Source organism: Camponotus vicinus, unplaced genomic scaffold, assembly GCF_025532165.1.
Source record: "Camponotus vicinus isolate PSW18456_S1 unplaced genomic scaffold, iyCamVici1.0 SCAF_1, whole genome shotgun sequence".
Lineage (NCBI taxonomy): Eukaryota > Metazoa > Arthropoda > Insecta > Hymenoptera > Formicidae > Camponotus > Camponotus vicinus.
The window spans coordinates 34556792-34572817 of NW_028141945.1; the positions used below are offsets into that span (position 1 = coordinate 34556792).

At 30.2% G+C, this 16026-nt stretch overlaps 5 protein-coding genes across 7 annotated transcripts; 2 read left to right on the plus strand and 3 right to left on the minus strand.

The window, feature by feature from the left end:
* Window positions 1-1227: 1227 nt before the first annotated feature.
* On the plus strand, window positions 1228-4173 carry LOC145963510 (protein spaetzle-like). Its single transcript, XM_083085545.1, has 6 exons — window positions 1228-1459; window positions 1975-2134; window positions 2314-2537; window positions 2627-2680; window positions 2758-2867; window positions 3052-4173. The coding sequence occupies exons 1-6, from the start codon at window positions 1403-1405 to the stop codon at window positions 3275-3277; spliced, it is 831 nt and encodes a 276-aa protein (XP_082941671.1). The 5' UTR covers window positions 1228-1402; the 3' UTR covers window positions 3278-4173.
* LOC145963522 (4-vinylanisole receptor-like) lies at window positions 2926-5599 on the minus strand. The gene is made up of 5 exons (XM_083085572.1): window positions 4813-5599; window positions 4169-4558; window positions 3895-4099; window positions 3617-3772; window positions 2926-3501 (listed from the first exon to the last, which is right to left on the minus strand). Exons 1-5 carry the CDS (start codon window positions 5166-5168, stop codon window positions 3454-3456), a joined length of 1155 nt encoding a protein of 384 aa, XP_082941698.1. The 5' UTR covers window positions 5169-5599; the 3' UTR covers window positions 2926-3453.
* A 110-nt stretch (window positions 5600-5709) lies between these two features.
* LOC145963489 (lipase member H-A-like) lies at window positions 5710-10554 on the minus strand. Of its 3 annotated transcripts, none has more exons than XM_083085510.1 (9): window positions 10281-10554; window positions 9802-9993; window positions 9285-9436; window positions 7595-7646; window positions 7229-7374; window positions 6922-7164; window positions 6364-6564; window positions 6116-6275; window positions 5710-6012 (listed from the first exon to the last, which is right to left on the minus strand). In XM_083085510.1, the coding sequence occupies exons 3-9, from the start codon at window positions 9343-9345 to the stop codon at window positions 5940-5942; spliced, it is 936 nt and encodes a 311-aa protein (XP_082941636.1). In that variant the 5' UTR covers window positions 9346-9436; window positions 9802-9993; window positions 10281-10554; the 3' UTR covers window positions 5710-5939. The 3 variants fall into 3 exon arrangements, with proteins under 3 accessions (XP_082941636.1, XP_082941628.1, XP_082941645.1); XM_083085502.1 differs by having other exon boundaries at window positions 9285-9365; window positions 10281-10553; XM_083085519.1 differs by lacking the exon at window positions 9802-9993 and having other exon boundaries at window positions 9285-9365; window positions 10281-10553.
* Window positions 10555-12080: 1526 nt separating this feature from the next.
* On the minus strand, window positions 12081-14825 carry Atg3 (Autophagy-related protein 3). The gene is made up of 7 exons (XM_083085440.1): window positions 14624-14825; window positions 14154-14403; window positions 13631-13819; window positions 13293-13538; window positions 13064-13216; window positions 12851-12978; window positions 12081-12771 (listed from the first exon to the last, which is right to left on the minus strand). Exons 2-7 carry the CDS (start codon window positions 14223-14225, stop codon window positions 12609-12611), a joined length of 951 nt encoding a protein of 316 aa, XP_082941566.1. The 5' UTR covers window positions 14226-14403; window positions 14624-14825; the 3' UTR covers window positions 12081-12608.
* On the plus strand, window positions 14585-15914 carry LOC145963515 (uncharacterized). The gene is made up of 5 exons (XM_083085559.1): window positions 14585-14774; window positions 14853-14988; window positions 15056-15213; window positions 15310-15422; window positions 15741-15914. Exons 1-5 carry the CDS (start codon window positions 14629-14631, stop codon window positions 15785-15787), a joined length of 600 nt encoding a protein of 199 aa, XP_082941685.1. The 5' UTR covers window positions 14585-14628; the 3' UTR covers window positions 15788-15914.
* Window positions 15915-16026: the final 112 nt, after the last annotated feature.

Genomic DNA, 16026 nt, shown 5'->3' on the forward strand with positions numbered 1-16026 from the left:
CATATCATGTGGCGGTGGTGATGACGGTAGCTATGGCTCTTCTCACGCAAGATAAAATTATATTTCTCTTTCGAAAAAGGTGTAAAAGATTAATTAATTAAAGAATTAGCTTTAAGAATTGTCTTAATTTTCAAGATTTTATTTAAAATTAAAACAACTACGAATTTCTTATTTTAAAACAATAATAATACACAAATTAAAATCATCTATAATTGCGTGAATTAAAATGATAAATTTTGCAGAAATAAAGTAAAATTAAAAGACGGCTAATCTTAGCTCATGTAAGATTTATCTCGTGCAAGAATGTATCGAGTTTCCTGTCCACGGTCTGTATGTAAATCCTGACCGCATGTACTGACCATGTGATGAAACATTAGTTAAATATATATATCCTGATTCTTAGACTGACCTACGTGAACAATATATAATTTAGATAAATTGCCAGGAATTTTCGCAAAAATCGTTAATACGAAGCAAAGATCGTTAAAATTTTAATTCTTTTATTTTTTATACTTTTATCAAATTATATATTTTTTAGATTATTGATTTTCTTTTAATTAAAAATAAACAGTAACAAATTTTAATTAACATTAAATAAAATTAATATAAAAGAAAATTAAAAATTAAGAAATTAATAAAATAAAAGAAAATTATAAATAAAATACAAATATAAGAAATTTTAAATGTCATGAAATAAATTGGCATTCAATTACATATGAAGACATGGAGATAATAATGATAAAATAAATGAGATATGAAAATGCGTGAAAGAGAGAGAGAGAGAGAGAGAGAGAGAGTGAGAGAGAGAGAGAGAGAGAGAGAGAGAGAGAGAGAGAGAGAGCAATTCAAACATTTTAGAATTAATTTTCCCCCTTTAATAAATATAAATTTCATATATATATATATATATATATATATATAATTTTACAAAGTTATAAGTTCTTACATATCTCTTTAATTCTTCAATTTTTAGCAAAAATTAATATCAGAGAATGAAGTACTTCCTTTAATTTCTTTTTTTATAATTTATTATTTTATAATTTATTATATTGTTTATAGTTTATTATATATATTGTTTATTTCTTCTGTTACTATAACTGATCTCATTGCAAAAAAAATACAAATTCTTACTCGCGATTTGATGATTCTAGATAAGTTGTCGGAAGCAGATAATAATGTGGCTAGATAAGAGAAAACCAACATCAGCCTACAATCGGAAGTCGTCATGTATCCAAATCAGTTTGAGTAGTCCGTGAAGAAAGCTACTTATGGCTTACTAAGTTTCTTAGCAGCCAAGTTATTTGCTTCAGTATAATATTGATAATTTGCATAGGTATATCTTGACGGTTTTGCAATTTTACATTGTATATTATATCGTGTGAGTGAAAGAAAAACAATTGTAATGATGGTGCTGAAAAAATTTGCAACAGTGTTTTTGATGGAAATCCTCATTTTACCGGTATGTGTAAAAACTAATTTTAAATTATTTTAATTAAACGTTTAAGAAATCAAGTATTTAAACATGCAGTTTATACTTTAAAAGGCGTAAAAGGCTATTACATTCATGCTTAATAATGTTAAATGGTCAATGAAATGTTAAGTAGTATTAAATGTAATATTAAGTATGTAATAAATTCAATAAAAAATAAAATCACAATATTTGACATGATGTAAGTAAAACACAAATCGGATAAGTGCAATCAGATAAGTAAAGAGCGTTGAAAAATCAATTTCACTGATATGTAATCGATCTCTCGATTTATTCAAGATAAATTATATATAATCAATTATTCTTTTTTTTTTTAGAAAATAAAGCATAACTTTGAATTTATCAATCAAGATTACTGTCGAGATATTGTACAAGATATTGTATTGATAAAGGAGAAATGTAGGATTAAATTTGGATGAGTTCAAACAAAACAAAAAGTGATAAAGAAATGAAAGATTAAAGAAGCACATTTCACCCATTTCCAGATTGTTCTCGAGGCTGACATTTATCATGGATATGATACTTACAAACAATACTACGATAGCCGCATTAATAGCGAGCAATTGGAATATCCAATAGAAGTCTCCGAAGAATCGTATTACGATCATAATGATGTAAAGAAAAAAATAAATTCGCGTTTTGGAGGTAACGTCATAAATATCACAAAACGATTATTACGACAATTTACACAAAAAAATTATATAAAATAAAATTTTATTAAAATTAAAATTTTTCTACTTACGATTTTTATAACTCAGACATTAATATTTTCCTTCTTGTAATCTTGTGTTAAACATAATATCTTTGTAAATATGACTTTTTAGATGACAAACGACATACGAATTTCGACAGTAGTTTTGTATTTCCGGATGATGTCTTGCAAGCACGAAGCGGTAATGGCAATGGTGACATAAATTTAATCGGTCCAACAGCGAATTGCGACAAGCAACAAACCTTCTGCGAAGATGTCTTGAATTATCCCAAAGAATTTGTGAATCAAGCACTCGCGACAAATTCCAGCCTGTTGCATTACGCATACGAGGATATTGTTAGTAAATCGATAATTTATAATTTATTAAAATAATATAATTAGTAAAACATGCAATTTTTATTCTTAAACTTTTTTCTTGTTAATAGTTAACTATTGCACCGCGAACAGACCTTAGTGAGGAACCACTTTGTCTCTCTCAGGTAAAATCATTTTTAAATTATGATTTATTTCCAATACTAAATCAAATTTTGCAAACATAAAAATAGTTAATTTCTAGGAGCGAGTAATTCGTCCAAAGACAGGCCAAAACTTGAAAAATGAATGGCGCTTTATCCTCCAATCGAATGAGATGAATTTTTCTCAAAGTGTGCGAATTGAGACTTGCAAGTAAGTGCTACATAATAACAAGAAAAAAACTATGACAATTTTCCAATATTTATAATATATATGTATGTATATGTATTCAATATATGTAATATAAATGACAGAGAATTACATACAATGAGTATAAAATAATTTGTCAGTAAGATAGAATATTAATGAAAAATAGCGTAATATATTTTATTTCCAGAGAAGAAAATAGTAAATGCAGGATGATTGACGGTTTTGCTGAGGGATATACCACGGCATGCAAACAGAAATACATTTATCGCGAGTTGTCAGCCATCTCTGAAAACGATGAGATCGTCCGCGATTACTTCCGTTTTCCTGCAAGTTGCTGCTGCCACGTTCAGTTTAACGCCGACGACGGAAATACAAGAACAAGAATACAATCAACTTCATATAATATTCCATAGCTTCATTCGCAGATTACACAATACGATAAAATACGATAAATATACGTATAAGAATATTTAAAAAAATATTTTAGATATTTTTGAGCGATTCTCGTGGAAATAATTAGCTATATATTAATTTGGCTTAGATTTTAATTGCGATGCAAAATCGAAGAAGATGATTGCTCTTGTTCGTATTAAGGACTTTGCAAAACGTTATATGCTGAATAAGATATTCTGATAATCTGAAAGAAAACAAAAATTAAAACGTGAACATAAAGATACATAGAAATTAAATTGTGTCAAATTTAAAAAAATATTTTAATCATTAATATTATTCTAATATCATCTCTCTTTTACCTTCATAAAAGATTCATTGGATAAAGTAACTATATAGCCGCTAGTTATTTTTATCGGTTTCTTAGATCGAATTATTATCAGTAAAAGAGTCTTCATTAAATCAACGGAAAGCATCGGCCAGTCCATCTCATAAATGGCGTTGCCGACTTCAGTACTCTGTATATTTAAGAATAGACTTAAAAAAAATTTCGATTGCCTAGCTTCATATAAAAGCCCAAGAAGCATTCTTCAAAAAAGATAATAATGTTTTAGTAAATTAAAATTTTTTCTTATTTGACCTTTAGTGTCACTTCATTGCCAAACCAACAGTACAAATAGATCTGCGTAAGCATGCAACCAAGATATGACAAGCTCCACGCGAACTCGAGGCTGAGCAAACTTTTTGTCGACATTTTGTAAATGCTAAGACAGAGCACCGTTGAACTTACGGAAAATTGTACGAGAATCATCAACGTGAACACCGTATTAATGCGTTCTGCGAATCTGCCAGATTATAATTTTTCGTTCAATACGTATGTTTTTCCTCTCCTCTGAATAAACTCTCATCTTTACCTATACACATAGCGATGATGATGAATAAGCTCGCGAACGAGCCACTGTTCTTGCGCCTTCAAATCCTTTTTTGAGATTCTGGATTTCTGGGCCTTTCGCAGCAAATCCGGCAACATACGAGCGCGATGACATAATATGTCCAGCTGAGCGCAAGTTTGAATCATAAAGCCGGAGATGAGAGTCTCGTGGGCGACGCTAGCATTCGCGCAGACTATCAGTCCAATAGTTTGATGCAGTACGGTAGCCCAAAAGACAACAGTCGACGAAATGTCATATGGCACCCAATCGGACAATGGCAAGGTTCTGGTATTGGCAAGATACCGAAATTGAGCAATCGTGGCAAAGAAGACGGCTGACTCGTTCAATATCTCGCAGTAGATAGTAATCGTCCTAGAAAAACATTCGAAGTCTATGAAAAAAGGCAGCGTATATATATACATAAATAGAAATTATTATATCTTATAATCTATATAAAATTGTGTGTAAAAGTTTATAAGTATTTGATGTTTATGTTTTAGATTTGACTTGATTTCTGGATCTTTAATTTTTTCAGACTCTTCGGGGCTTTTGTTTCGCGTAAAGAAAAATTATTTCAAAGAGATAATTATATTATAAATCCAAATGCGAACTTTATAATTACCCACTTTGCGTTACGATCAAATTTTCGTTGAATATCCATCTCGTGATTGTCTTTGGGTACACAAATATTCGTCAGCAGCATATTACTGAGGCCAATGATCTTGTCTCGACGTAATACCAGGTTCATCACTTTGCAACTAACGCCGAGCACAGACAAAAACAGCGAGAATTTTTCAATAAAGGTTTCAAGATCTTTAATCATGAAGCAATCGACCAAACCGCAAAACGTGAATGAGAGAAGAAGAAAAATCATCACGACGGAATAAACAGTATACGCCCAATATTTGATGGATGTCAAGTTGAGAGGTTGCCAATAACCAGTATACGTCAAGAGGGCGAACGATAAGGGAAGAGTATGCATTGTTCTCGTTTAAAAGTCTAAAGAAAATTCTTCAAGCTCTATAAGGTCTCGGTAAAAATGCTTCTTGCAAAACAATATTCTGAAGAAGTTATTACAGTTTCTGTTTCTTTGCATCAACATTTTATATTGCTTTCTTATTCTCTCGCACAAAGAATTACCTCGACTTCTACCCTAGGTAATTCATGCATAAATAAGTTTTACTAATTGTTGCAATTAGACATCGCAATACTATAAAGACTACCGTTTACATTATTAGAGTCGTGGCCGTATAGTTCCGCCTCTTTAAAAATAAACGTTAGTTATATACACGTACATACTATCTTTTATTGTCACGATCAATATAGATGAATTGATCTATGAGTGTTGAATCTTGAAATTAGAGAGAGAATATATTTGAATTTCTCAAATTATCCTGATAGATAACTATGCATAAAAAAATTAAAAAATTAAATTTGCGTTTCGAAAGTTGCATAGTGATACACAATTGCCGATTAAATATCAGAAACGGGAATTGAATTAATAGAAAAACTGTTATTGCATATAAGGAAGAAAACTTAATATTAGAATAATACAGCGATTATTAACTATATTGCAAGAGATAAGACATAATGCGTCCAATTCTTCATTAATATGCTATGAATATAGCATGCCGAGCGTCACAGAGGACAATGTATGTACTAGTCGTTTTTTTTATTATGAGGGTTTGCTATCCATCCAGGTCTTACGGTATATTCTTTTCAATATTACAATTCAATTGTACAGTTAACTCGATTACAGATGAGTCCCTTTCTCGTGTAACCCGAAAGGACTCTGATCAGCCGTCACTAAATAAACGTTTCGTCGCCTGTAAAAAAATAGAAAAGATAAGTATATTACGTATAAAAAGATATTTTGATTTATGTTTTTCTTAAATGATTTCTTTAGAGAATTAAAAATTCTTTGCTAACGCGTTGCTCGGAGTGCCATATCCCATGATGACTTGCGTATTATTATTACATTCGCCGGAATAAAAGTGATATAACGAAGGGCACTCTACGCCCAGAAAGGCTGTTTCATCGATCAGCGATTCGGCATAGAATCTCCAGGAACGATGATGACTGCAAAACTCTGAAATAACAATTGAGATGTAAAGAATAATTTTAATTAATATTCAAATTATATATTTAATAAGGAATATATATATATATATATATACCTTCTTTGGAGTAGATCGTAGCGTTTAATGGACAGCCAGGTTGTACACGTCGACCACCATTTGGATAAAAGTCTACCGTGCCGATAATCTTCATAATACCGTAAAATCCTAAATCCGTATGTATGATATCTACGAAACGAGCGTCGGAGGATGTGAGATGAGGCTCGAGAAAATTGAAAAGAGGACCGGCAGGATCTAATCCTGTAACAAAAAATTTAAGTATTGTTAAGTTCTAATTCACTTTTTACACTAATCTTTGAATATTAAGATTTTAAGATAGCAAATTTTAAAAATTTATTTTTTTAATAACATTTTATTCATAACTTCTACAAAACTTCTCTCTATCAAGTTTTTATTTTTATTTTATTTCATTATTAATGTGTACTATTTTTGTTTTATTATTATCGAAGATTTGAATTATTTATTGCAAATTTATATGACTTATCAAAATACTTCAAAATATTATTTAAAGATGCTTCAATACTACATTAAAACAAAGATATGTAAGTGACATGAAATCGCAATAAAATTGACTGATAAAAAGTTGATGGACTTTACCTGTAATTCTAGGAATCTGAAAATTGACGCTTCTGCTGAGGTAGCCAGCGACTTGGCTGCCTAAAGAGTGTGCTACAATATGTAACTTTTCCGAGTCGAAGCCCGATCCTACCATCTTATCGAGAGTCACTGTGAGAGCGGCTGCAACATGGAAGGCGTTTTTCACAGCTGTCATGTATGAGTCGCTCACCAGTTTACCATAATCCACTGCGATGATATTGTGATCATTTCTCTTCAAGTAAGCTAAGGAAAGAGAGGAATATAATTAAAACACATTTTTAAATAACTATTCGTCATCGAAATATACCTTGCACTATTGTTCGTATGCTATCTTTCCCTATATGTTCCATATAGCCGTGTATATACAATACTGTCGGCTTGGTGCTAATTATTCGAGATAGCAGTGCATCGGTATTCTTTAGCGAGTAATCGACATATTCATCCATAGTAGTTCTGAATAAGATAAATATTTCCATTAATATAAAAATAGATCTTTATAAAGATTTATAACAACTTTATATCGCATCAAAGAGAGAGAAAGAAGAATTGATATTATTGCAAGAATCTAATTAATCTAATTAATTAATATCGTTTATTTCTTTGGAATTTGATTTTAAAGCGATGGAAACGTGAATAATGGAAATAAGAATAACTGAAGTATAAACATAAATACCCAACGTAAATACGTAAAAAGATGCTCTCTAGGTCTGCGCTAGGTGCTCCGCCTATGAGAAAGAGAATTTGGCTAATTTATATTTTATATAAAAAATTTTTTTTAATGTCGCGTTATATATACCCACACAACACATGGAAATCTGTGGAATATCATCAAGATATCCTGCGAGGATATTGCAAGTATATTATAAAAATATATCAGAGATGATTATGGTAGTTATTCGGGATTTATCTAGGATTTATCTGGGAGAATATTTCTAATAATAGTGACCTAATTTACATCAATTTTTTAATGCATTAACTAATATATTAATATAAAATTCTTTTATGAATGTTTAGTAAGTCAATTTGTATCAATATACATACTAACCCGGGAAAAAAGTTTATATTTAATTATAGATAATTGTGTACATATAATTATTATTTGTATATAATTGTATTAAAATATTTATAACTTTATATCGAATTAATAAAAAATTATATCGAGTATGATACTCGAAAAACAGAATTTTAATATAATTTTGCATAATTCGATATGGAGTTATAAATATCTTGTATAATACATAAATGATAATGTATAAGTAGATTTTGTTGTATGTAATTATATGTATTGTAATTATATGTATTATATAAATAATTAGATGTAATTAGATATAATTATATGTAATAATAATTAGATATAATTATATATACTTAAATAATAATTATATATAAATATAATTAAGTCTAATTACATCTAATTATATATAATTATCTATAAACATTTTTTATAAAGAAATTGACATGCAAATATTAAATATTTGGTATAATCTAGACATTATATCTGAAATTACACAAAATAAAATAAACATATATCATAAAAAATACAGTTCTTTTAATATAACTTTTTTATATTAATTTTGAAACAGATATTAGAGATAAGAAATAAAAATTCAGGAACAATTGCGTTTCAACCTTTGAAAATAGATGATGCAATGCACAAAAAAGGAATAAGGAAACCTAATCACTAGTATTTGTTTCCTGTTCACTTAAGTGTTTCATTGCACCAGAGTTCTTAGGATGTCTCTTAAGATATATTTAAGATATATTTCACACATTTATCTTGATCAAAATCAGATTTATATATTTCCTGAATATTTATATATGTATTTCATGAAAATTTTTTACAGGAGTATTTTTATACTATACATTTGTTATAATACACTGATAATATTTTCAGAAAATTAAGATGTATTTCATATATCTGCGATAATTTCAGTACATCTTACAGATCTTCATTGCTGTGTGGGTATATATATATAAACATAAGAAATTTAAACAAGAATAACTTTAATGAGGAAAAGAAAAAAATATATAATAAAATATTTTTATAATATATACCTCTAATAATAATTTCACAAAACAATATTTCTTAATTTATATCCTTAATTTACATTTTTAATATTAAATTTAATTCTTTTTCAAAAAGAAAAGATCAAAATATGATATTTTTTCTAATACATCTCTAATAACAGTATATATTGCATTTTCATTATTAAATATAATATAATAATTAAATAATAATATAAAATATTACATAATATAATTATTAATAATAATTATAATAATATTTAATTATAATAATAATTATTATTAATAATAATTATATATATAAAATAGATTGAGTTTATTGCAAGGCTGATACTTACCGATTACAGCAGCGTATATTGTAATAGCAATGACAAATAATTGAGAAGTATGGATCATCATTGTGGCTCTAAGGATACGTTCTGTCGAATAACAAAAAATTCTGGATAATCTCTAGGTTTTCGATTCGTCCTGTGCACGACAATATAAGGAGCTAAAAAACCGTTAATATATGCGCTCTTAGATTTATGAGACATCCTGTTATCCAATCACCCTGATAGCTTTCTTGTGTATACGAAAGAGTAACGCGCGTGTCAAGCGGGAGAGATACGATTATTCTTCCTGAAGGAGAGTTTAATGCGCTAAACGCGCAAGTGGGAATATCGCATATATTTTCGGAAAAAATTGCGATTATTAAGGAATTATTATAAAACGAACATAGATATGTTACACACAAAGAAATAATAAACTTTGTTAACAGTAAACAATAATTATAGAAAATGTGACACAATGTTATTAATAATTTTTAAGAGAATTGTTAAAATTACTACTTATAACTAACTTGTATTATATACTTACAATGTTCTGACGAGTTCAGGAATGCAAGTGTTGCAAATACATGCGATCGTATAGTTTTACTAACAATAATACTTTAAATTCTAGCGCTTATGTATATAAGCGCATATATAAATATTTACCCAGGTAGAACATGAAACTCATAATGACATCATTATGACGTCATCATGATTTTATTTATCACTTAAAAGTTACCTAAACAAAAATGATTAAAATATGAGTTAAAGATGACAAAAAGAATCATAAATTTTTAAGTTCAATAATCGCATTATATAATTTTAAAAAGATTATGTTGCTTAAATATAATTAAAATATACATGAATAATTAAATAAACAAGTAATTGCGTAATATACTTATTTATATATATATAAATAAGTCACCAAAACATTGCCAAAAGTATATCAAATGAGATCATTATGATTTTTCTAAAATGACTTTTAGGTGACGTCATAATGATGTCATTATGAGTTTCATGTTCTACCTGAGTATGTATATATGTATATATAGTGTTGCGCCTCCGCGTCCTGTCCCTGCGGATATCGTCACCCGTTATCCTGTCGGCGGGAAGTTCGTCGATGGAAGAAGATCGTCTCCGCGCGCGCGTATATATATACAGTTGCGCTCATAAGTATCTTGACAAACAATTTTCGGAACGCGCACAACTAATGGTCAATATGATAAACAAAGTTGTCAGTCACTTACGACGCATCTAAGAGACGCATGTACAAGTTACAAATAAATCCGAATTATCAACAGTTATTACTTTTTATTTTTCGTTTTCATTATTCGCTTGGATCGTAAGTATTTTGACAAATATTTTTGAGAGCATTAAATCTAAAAAAAGATTGTATTAATGTTTTGAAATTGATTTAAATGTTAGAAATATTATGCCGAAGAGAAAAGAATATTCTGTGGAAATAAGGGAGGCTGTCATTCGTGCTCTGAATGAAGAACGTACACAATCAAGTGTTTCTCATGATTTTGGCATATCACGACAACTTGTAAGTGTTTGGAATCGTCGCTATAAAGACAGAGGTGAAGTATACAACAAGAGTAGGTCGGGACGTCCACGAAAAACAACTATTCGGGAAGATAAATTAATTAAAAGACAGTCTATAGCAGATCCTCAAAAATCTGCTACAACTATTGCTAAAGATTTACATGAAAATTATGGAGTAAATGTACATGTTTCTACCATAAAACGACGTCTCAAAGAACAAGGTTTAATAGTTCGACGGCCCAGTAAAAAACCTCTAATTTCTAAAAAGAACAGAAAGGCCCGAATAACGTTTGCTAAAGCTCATCAAAATTGGACATCAATTGAGTGGTCTAAGGTACTATGGAGTGATGAAAGTAAATTTAATTTATTTATTCCGTCGGAAGTTTGTCAAAATACTTATGAGCGCAACTGTATATATATATATATGTGTGTGTGTGTATACATATATACATATATCCAGCAAACATCACAAGTGTAACTGTTAATTATATATATATATAATTTCCCACTTAACAACTGCTTTTTTAACATGTAACAATTATATTGAGTGAGAAATTATAACAATTATATAACTGTTACTTGATATTTGCGGGATATATGTACTTGAAATAAGGAACATGCTATCAGCAAATAATTTTAATAATTCTAATAGTAAATAATTCAGCAATTTTTAATCAATCATCTCTCAATAATAAGATATCTCAGTAATTTAATTAAAAAGTAACGAAATATAGAAAAATCAATGTTGAAAAAGCTTTAAAGGACAGTAAACTTCTACTTGCTCGGAAAATAATGAATGCAACATTATACCATAAAATTTAGTAAAATCTTATAATACTATCTTAGTGACTAATCCAATCGCATTCATGTTAATTTATGTACCAGTAAATTTATGAGAATGTCACGGATTATCGGAGTAACGGCAAGTAATTATGTGTATCTCTGACATGCGAGGAAACAAATCACAGGTAAGTCTGAATTTTAATCACTCTTATTTCGTGTCGTTATTTCGAATGTGATATAATTTTGCAAAGAAATCGGTCACATACAAAGGTAATATTCTTAATATTCCAATTTATTTTCGTAATAATTAACTATAATCGATTTTAATAAATCTTTAAGCTTCTGTTTTTGTAAATAATAAGCTAACAAATATTAGCTTAATTATTAACGTATATGAAATTTCTATATTTCTTTGTAGGATTCTTCGTTGCTTTCAGCACAGCATATTATTCTTTACTTATTGTCTAACAATTGTTGGATCAAATAATATTTTCACAATTCATATTTTCAATGTAAAAAAAATCTTACAGTCCGTTTATTTAAAATGATCAAAACGAATATATAAACGGATCCCCTTAAATGCTTAACATTTGAGATCCGTGCAATGTATCCGTGCAATCTTTGGATTCTCAGGAATGGATGTTCATATAGGATATTCACTTTATATTTCTTAGATTCCATGACTTTCATGCATCTTCAAATTCAAAATATACTTAGGTCATGTTCCATTTGACAATTGCAACATTCGTAGGATCATTTCATTCTTGTCATTTATCGAAACAAATTAAACAAATAATTGAAAGTTAGACAGATAATGCTTGTGAGCATTGCAATCGTCAAGTAGAAGTAGTCTTAATTACACATTCTTCAATCCTTACAATTTTGAATATTCTTACGATCTTGGCATTTATGATGTAAAGCGTAGTAAATATCGATATACATAAATATCCTGTGTATCCACTAAAGTAGTTTGCAAGCGATTAATATCAATCACAATATAATGTAAGTAATTTAATACTGTGACATTTAACCGATTGCGTTTAGCATAAAATTTTGTGTATAATCGTATTCAATCGTCGGTATGACAGATTGAACAAATTTCAGGAATATTATAAGATACATATGCACTCCCAATTCTCCGCCGCCTTCCATTACTGTCTCCATGATTTTCTTCATCACTTCTGCATGTCTATATAAACAATAAGTCATTTAATCTATCAAGATTCACAAAATTTAATTCTACTTTTTTTTTGCCTTCTATATTTTACCTGCAAGGATGAACAGAAGCCATAGGAGGACCAGGTATATGTGGGTGAGTTTCCATTGTAACTGTCTTTTTAGCATGATCTTGACTAACATCTTCGTACATCTCTTCTACACTAAGCGGTTTTCGATTCTATAATATAAAAGCAATAAGTATGATAAGCAGATCTAGGAAATAATATAAGAAGTTGAGAGAAAAATAAATATGCATGTTTCACCTCACTGTATCCGAACAACCATAATCTAGGAGTTTGATAATATTTATCATATGTAATATATAAGTCATAAGTGCGGGTGCGAATAATTTCACCCTCCGTAAATGAGTCCCGTTTCTCTTGACCAGATTTCTTGATATTTTCTGTCGCCGCGTGCTATAACAAAGTTGTTTTTTACAATTATAGAGGGAGATCTCAAAGATATTTCTTCCCCTACAAATTTGTTTTCTACCTTATCTTGTTCATCTAACATTCCGCTAATTTCGAAAGCTTCCATATCAGCAGCATCCTCGTCGTCCTCATCTTCATCCGCATTGTCATGACCTTGAGATGGCTCCTCTAATGTCTCCTCCAGGGCCATTTCTGATACTTTTTCATCCAGGCCAGCAAGACTAGTTGCATAATGATGAGTATCTACCCATCCACCTTCAGGATCATCTGCTTCTATAATACATTCTTGATCGTTGCTATACTCCATCTATAAATACAGCAAATGATAATGTTAAATACCTAGTAAAAGATCATTATATACAAAGAAAAAAATCATATTATTTTCAGTCATAACATTACCTGCTTACATCGACGTGTACAGGGGACATTACGAGTGAGCAGAAATTGCTTGCCCTTTGGTAAATAGGACTTTGCCCTATCCTCATCACCAGTAGCCCATTGCCATGTAGGACAGTGATGTACCAAATGGTCTCCAGCTGCTACAAACTCCTCTGGTGTCAAGACACCTGTTTCTCGGAACTTGCTCTCCTTAAAGTCAGACAATTTCACATAAATATACATGTAAGATGTAGTATCTGTTGATGACAAGAAAATTCCATAAAAAGATAGAAAATATAGAATAAATCTTTCTCTCTCTTCTTATAAATTGAGTAGTTTTTGACAAGTAAAGAAAATTATTTGTTATCTTCTATTTATTTATTTATAGAAAACCTCACTGATGAAATCATTACTGGATGTTCTGTCATCCGTCGACTCCGCTGTTCGACAACAATCTCTCTAACCAAAGGATCTAATCGACTCCGATAAACTACTGATATCCTGCGAGCGAGAGAGAAAAAAAAAGAAAACTCATCAAAATTACCTTCAGCACCGGCGTCAAGTACTCGGCGACGCCCAACGCGGTGCCCTTCACCGAATTTATCACACTTTGCATTATTGACGACTCGTTGGGTGTCCGTTGCGTTCGCGAGAATGTCGGAAGGAGATAACCCCTACACGTGGTGCGCGTAGGTGCGGGAGAGAGATAGCGATATCATTCAGAAGAGGCCCACAGGGATCATTTCGGTCCACGAGCAAGGTTCCTTTTTTCGCGTGTTAAATCGTGACACCTGCTATTTTCCGGTTCACCAGATCGATTTGTGCGGAGCAGCACGTAATTCGGTTCGTGTGACAGATGACCACCGGAAAATAACCATAGAATGTAAAATTGTAGATGGGTAATCGCTCCAGAATGCTCGCAGTGAAATATTGTTACCAACAGTTAGAATAAACGCATTCTTTGAAATTAGTAAACTAGGCGAGGAGGTTGGCACAATTTTTTCTTCCTCTAACCTGATATGTCACGGGAACTCCACGCATGCCTTGTTCGCTATTTCGCACGTTTACAGAAGTTGGATGAAAAATGGAAAGAATTATCAGCGAAAGCTGAAAGACCGCTTGAGGCTCTAGCTAATCAAGCCGAACAATTTCGACACGTTGCAAAGTGAGTGACAATCAAAAATTCCATCGCGCTCGACGACAATTTTATCACAAGTTCAATGAGATGGCGTGATTGTTGCAGTGTAAACATAAACGAGACAGAAAATAACATGGATGGAGAAACGCGGGAAAGATTGATGTTCAAAATTCTTATGGGCCTCGAAGATGAAATTGCGATTCTCCTGGATATATTGACACAATTTAATGACGCCAATCAGGTATATCTTTATCTAGGAGTTATAATTTAATGAAAAATACATGGTATTTTAATTTGATTTTTTTTAGGATTTGAAAAATTATTTGGTCAAATTGGAAAATGCCAGGAGCCATGTATCCCTCAAGGATGAAACAATGCAAGAATTAATTAAGGGAACGTCTTATCGACCAAAGCTTAATCTACTTTTAGAATGGGCAGTGGAAAGTTTCCAGTTCTATCATAATATGTATTTGTTGTTTCAATAATAGAATTCTTTAATCATGTAATTCAGCTTTCATTGTAATTTACTAATATTATGTACTGTATTCTATATGTATATTAGGTATCTTCGTATCAGGGATTGCATGAAATCTATCAATTATAAAATGGAAGAGACTATCGATAATTTAATCTCCTCCTTTGTGGAAGAACAGTGTGGAAGGAGGAATATATATAGTAAGTATAACATAATATTTCTTCCTTCATTTTGTATTCTGTAGAGTTACTAAATGCTGCATTTTTATTATATTCTAATTACTTGCTACTATTATTTGACTTTTAAATTATTATTACACATGGTATATATTAAAATGAGTATTATGTGTATTATACATATACATATATACATATTCATATATCATCTATTTGATCGTTTTTCGGAATCTTTTGGAATATATTAAATATCGCTAGTGTAATATTGCACTTAAACGTTCGATTCTAATTATTCAAATACTACATGTAAAAAAGCTTCAATAAAAATTATATATGTTTTAGAGATACTCGCTTTTACACAGTTCCTTGCTAAGGAGACTCTTCGTTAAAAAAGTGGAAATATATGAATGAAGCTTAAAAAAGTCAAACAAAAATACCTTATATCCTTAAAGGTATTATATATTTCATGGAAGACTACTTTTATAATAAATATTTTTTTATAAATGGATAAAATAATTACTCATGGAAGATAATGAAAATTCATTACCAAAGACTTTAACATCCCTTATTAAATTGAGAAATGACATAATTTTTAATTAATTATCCTAAAACTTATCTCATTCCAATT

Excerpts from the sequence above, each read along its gene's own strand:
- LOC145963510 (XM_083085545.1), top strand. The coding sequence starts at position 1,403 with ATGATGGTGCTGAAAAAATTTGCAACAGTGTTTTTGATGGAAATCCTC. Across the intron at positions 1,460-1,974 it reads TGGAAATCCTCATTTTACCG|ATTGTTCTCGAGGCTGACAT; the intron begins GTATGTGTAAAA and ends ACCCATTTCCAG. Across the intron at positions 2,538-2,626 it reads ATTACGCATACGAGGATATT|TTAACTATTGCACCGCGAAC; the intron begins GTTAGTAAATCG and ends TCTTGTTAATAG.
- LOC145963515 (XM_083085559.1), top strand. The coding sequence starts at position 14,629 with ATGTCACGGGAACTCCACGCATGCCTTGTTCGCTATTTCGCACGTTTA. Across the intron at positions 14,989-15,055 it reads AATTTAATGACGCCAATCAG|GATTTGAAAAATTATTTGGT; the intron begins GTATATCTTTAT and ends GATTTTTTTTAG. Across the intron at positions 15,214-15,309 it reads TTCCAGTTCTATCATAATAT|GTATCTTCGTATCAGGGATT; the intron begins GTATTTGTTGTT and ends TATGTATATTAG.
- LOC145963489 (XM_083085510.1), bottom strand. The coding sequence starts at position 9,345 with ATGATGATCCATACTTCTCAATTATTTGTCATTGCTATTACAATATAC. Across the intron at positions 7,375-7,594 it reads TTTTTACGTATTTACGTTGG|AACTACTATGGATGAATATG; the intron begins GTATTTATGTTT and ends TATCTTATTCAG. Across the intron at positions 7,165-7,228 it reads CATACGAACAATAGTGCAAG|CTTACTTGAAGAGAAATGAT; the intron begins GTATATTTCGAT and ends CTCTTTCCTTAG.
- Atg3 (XM_083085440.1), bottom strand. The coding sequence starts at position 14,225 with ATGCAAAGTGTGATAAATTCGGTGAAGGGCACCGCGTTGGGCGTCGCC. Across the intron at positions 13,539-13,630 it reads GTACACGTCGATGTAAGCAG|ATGGAGTATAGCAACGATCA; the intron begins GTAATGTTATGA and ends CTGTATTTATAG. Across the intron at positions 12,979-13,063 it reads GGTTGTTCGGATACAGTGAG|AATCGAAAACCGCTTAGTGT; the intron begins GTGAAACATGCA and ends TTTATATTATAG.
- LOC145963522 (XM_083085572.1), bottom strand. The coding sequence starts at position 5,168 with ATGCATACTCTTCCCTTATCGTTCGCCCTCTTGACGTATACTGGTTAT. Across the intron at positions 4,100-4,168 it reads CATCATCGCTATGTGTATAG|ATTCGCAGAACGCATTAATA; the intron begins GTAAAGATGAGA and ends ATAATCTGGCAG. Across the intron at positions 3,773-3,894 it reads GCAATGAAGTGACACTAAAG|AGTACTGAAGTCGGCAACGC; the intron begins GTCAAATAAGAA and ends TTAAATATACAG.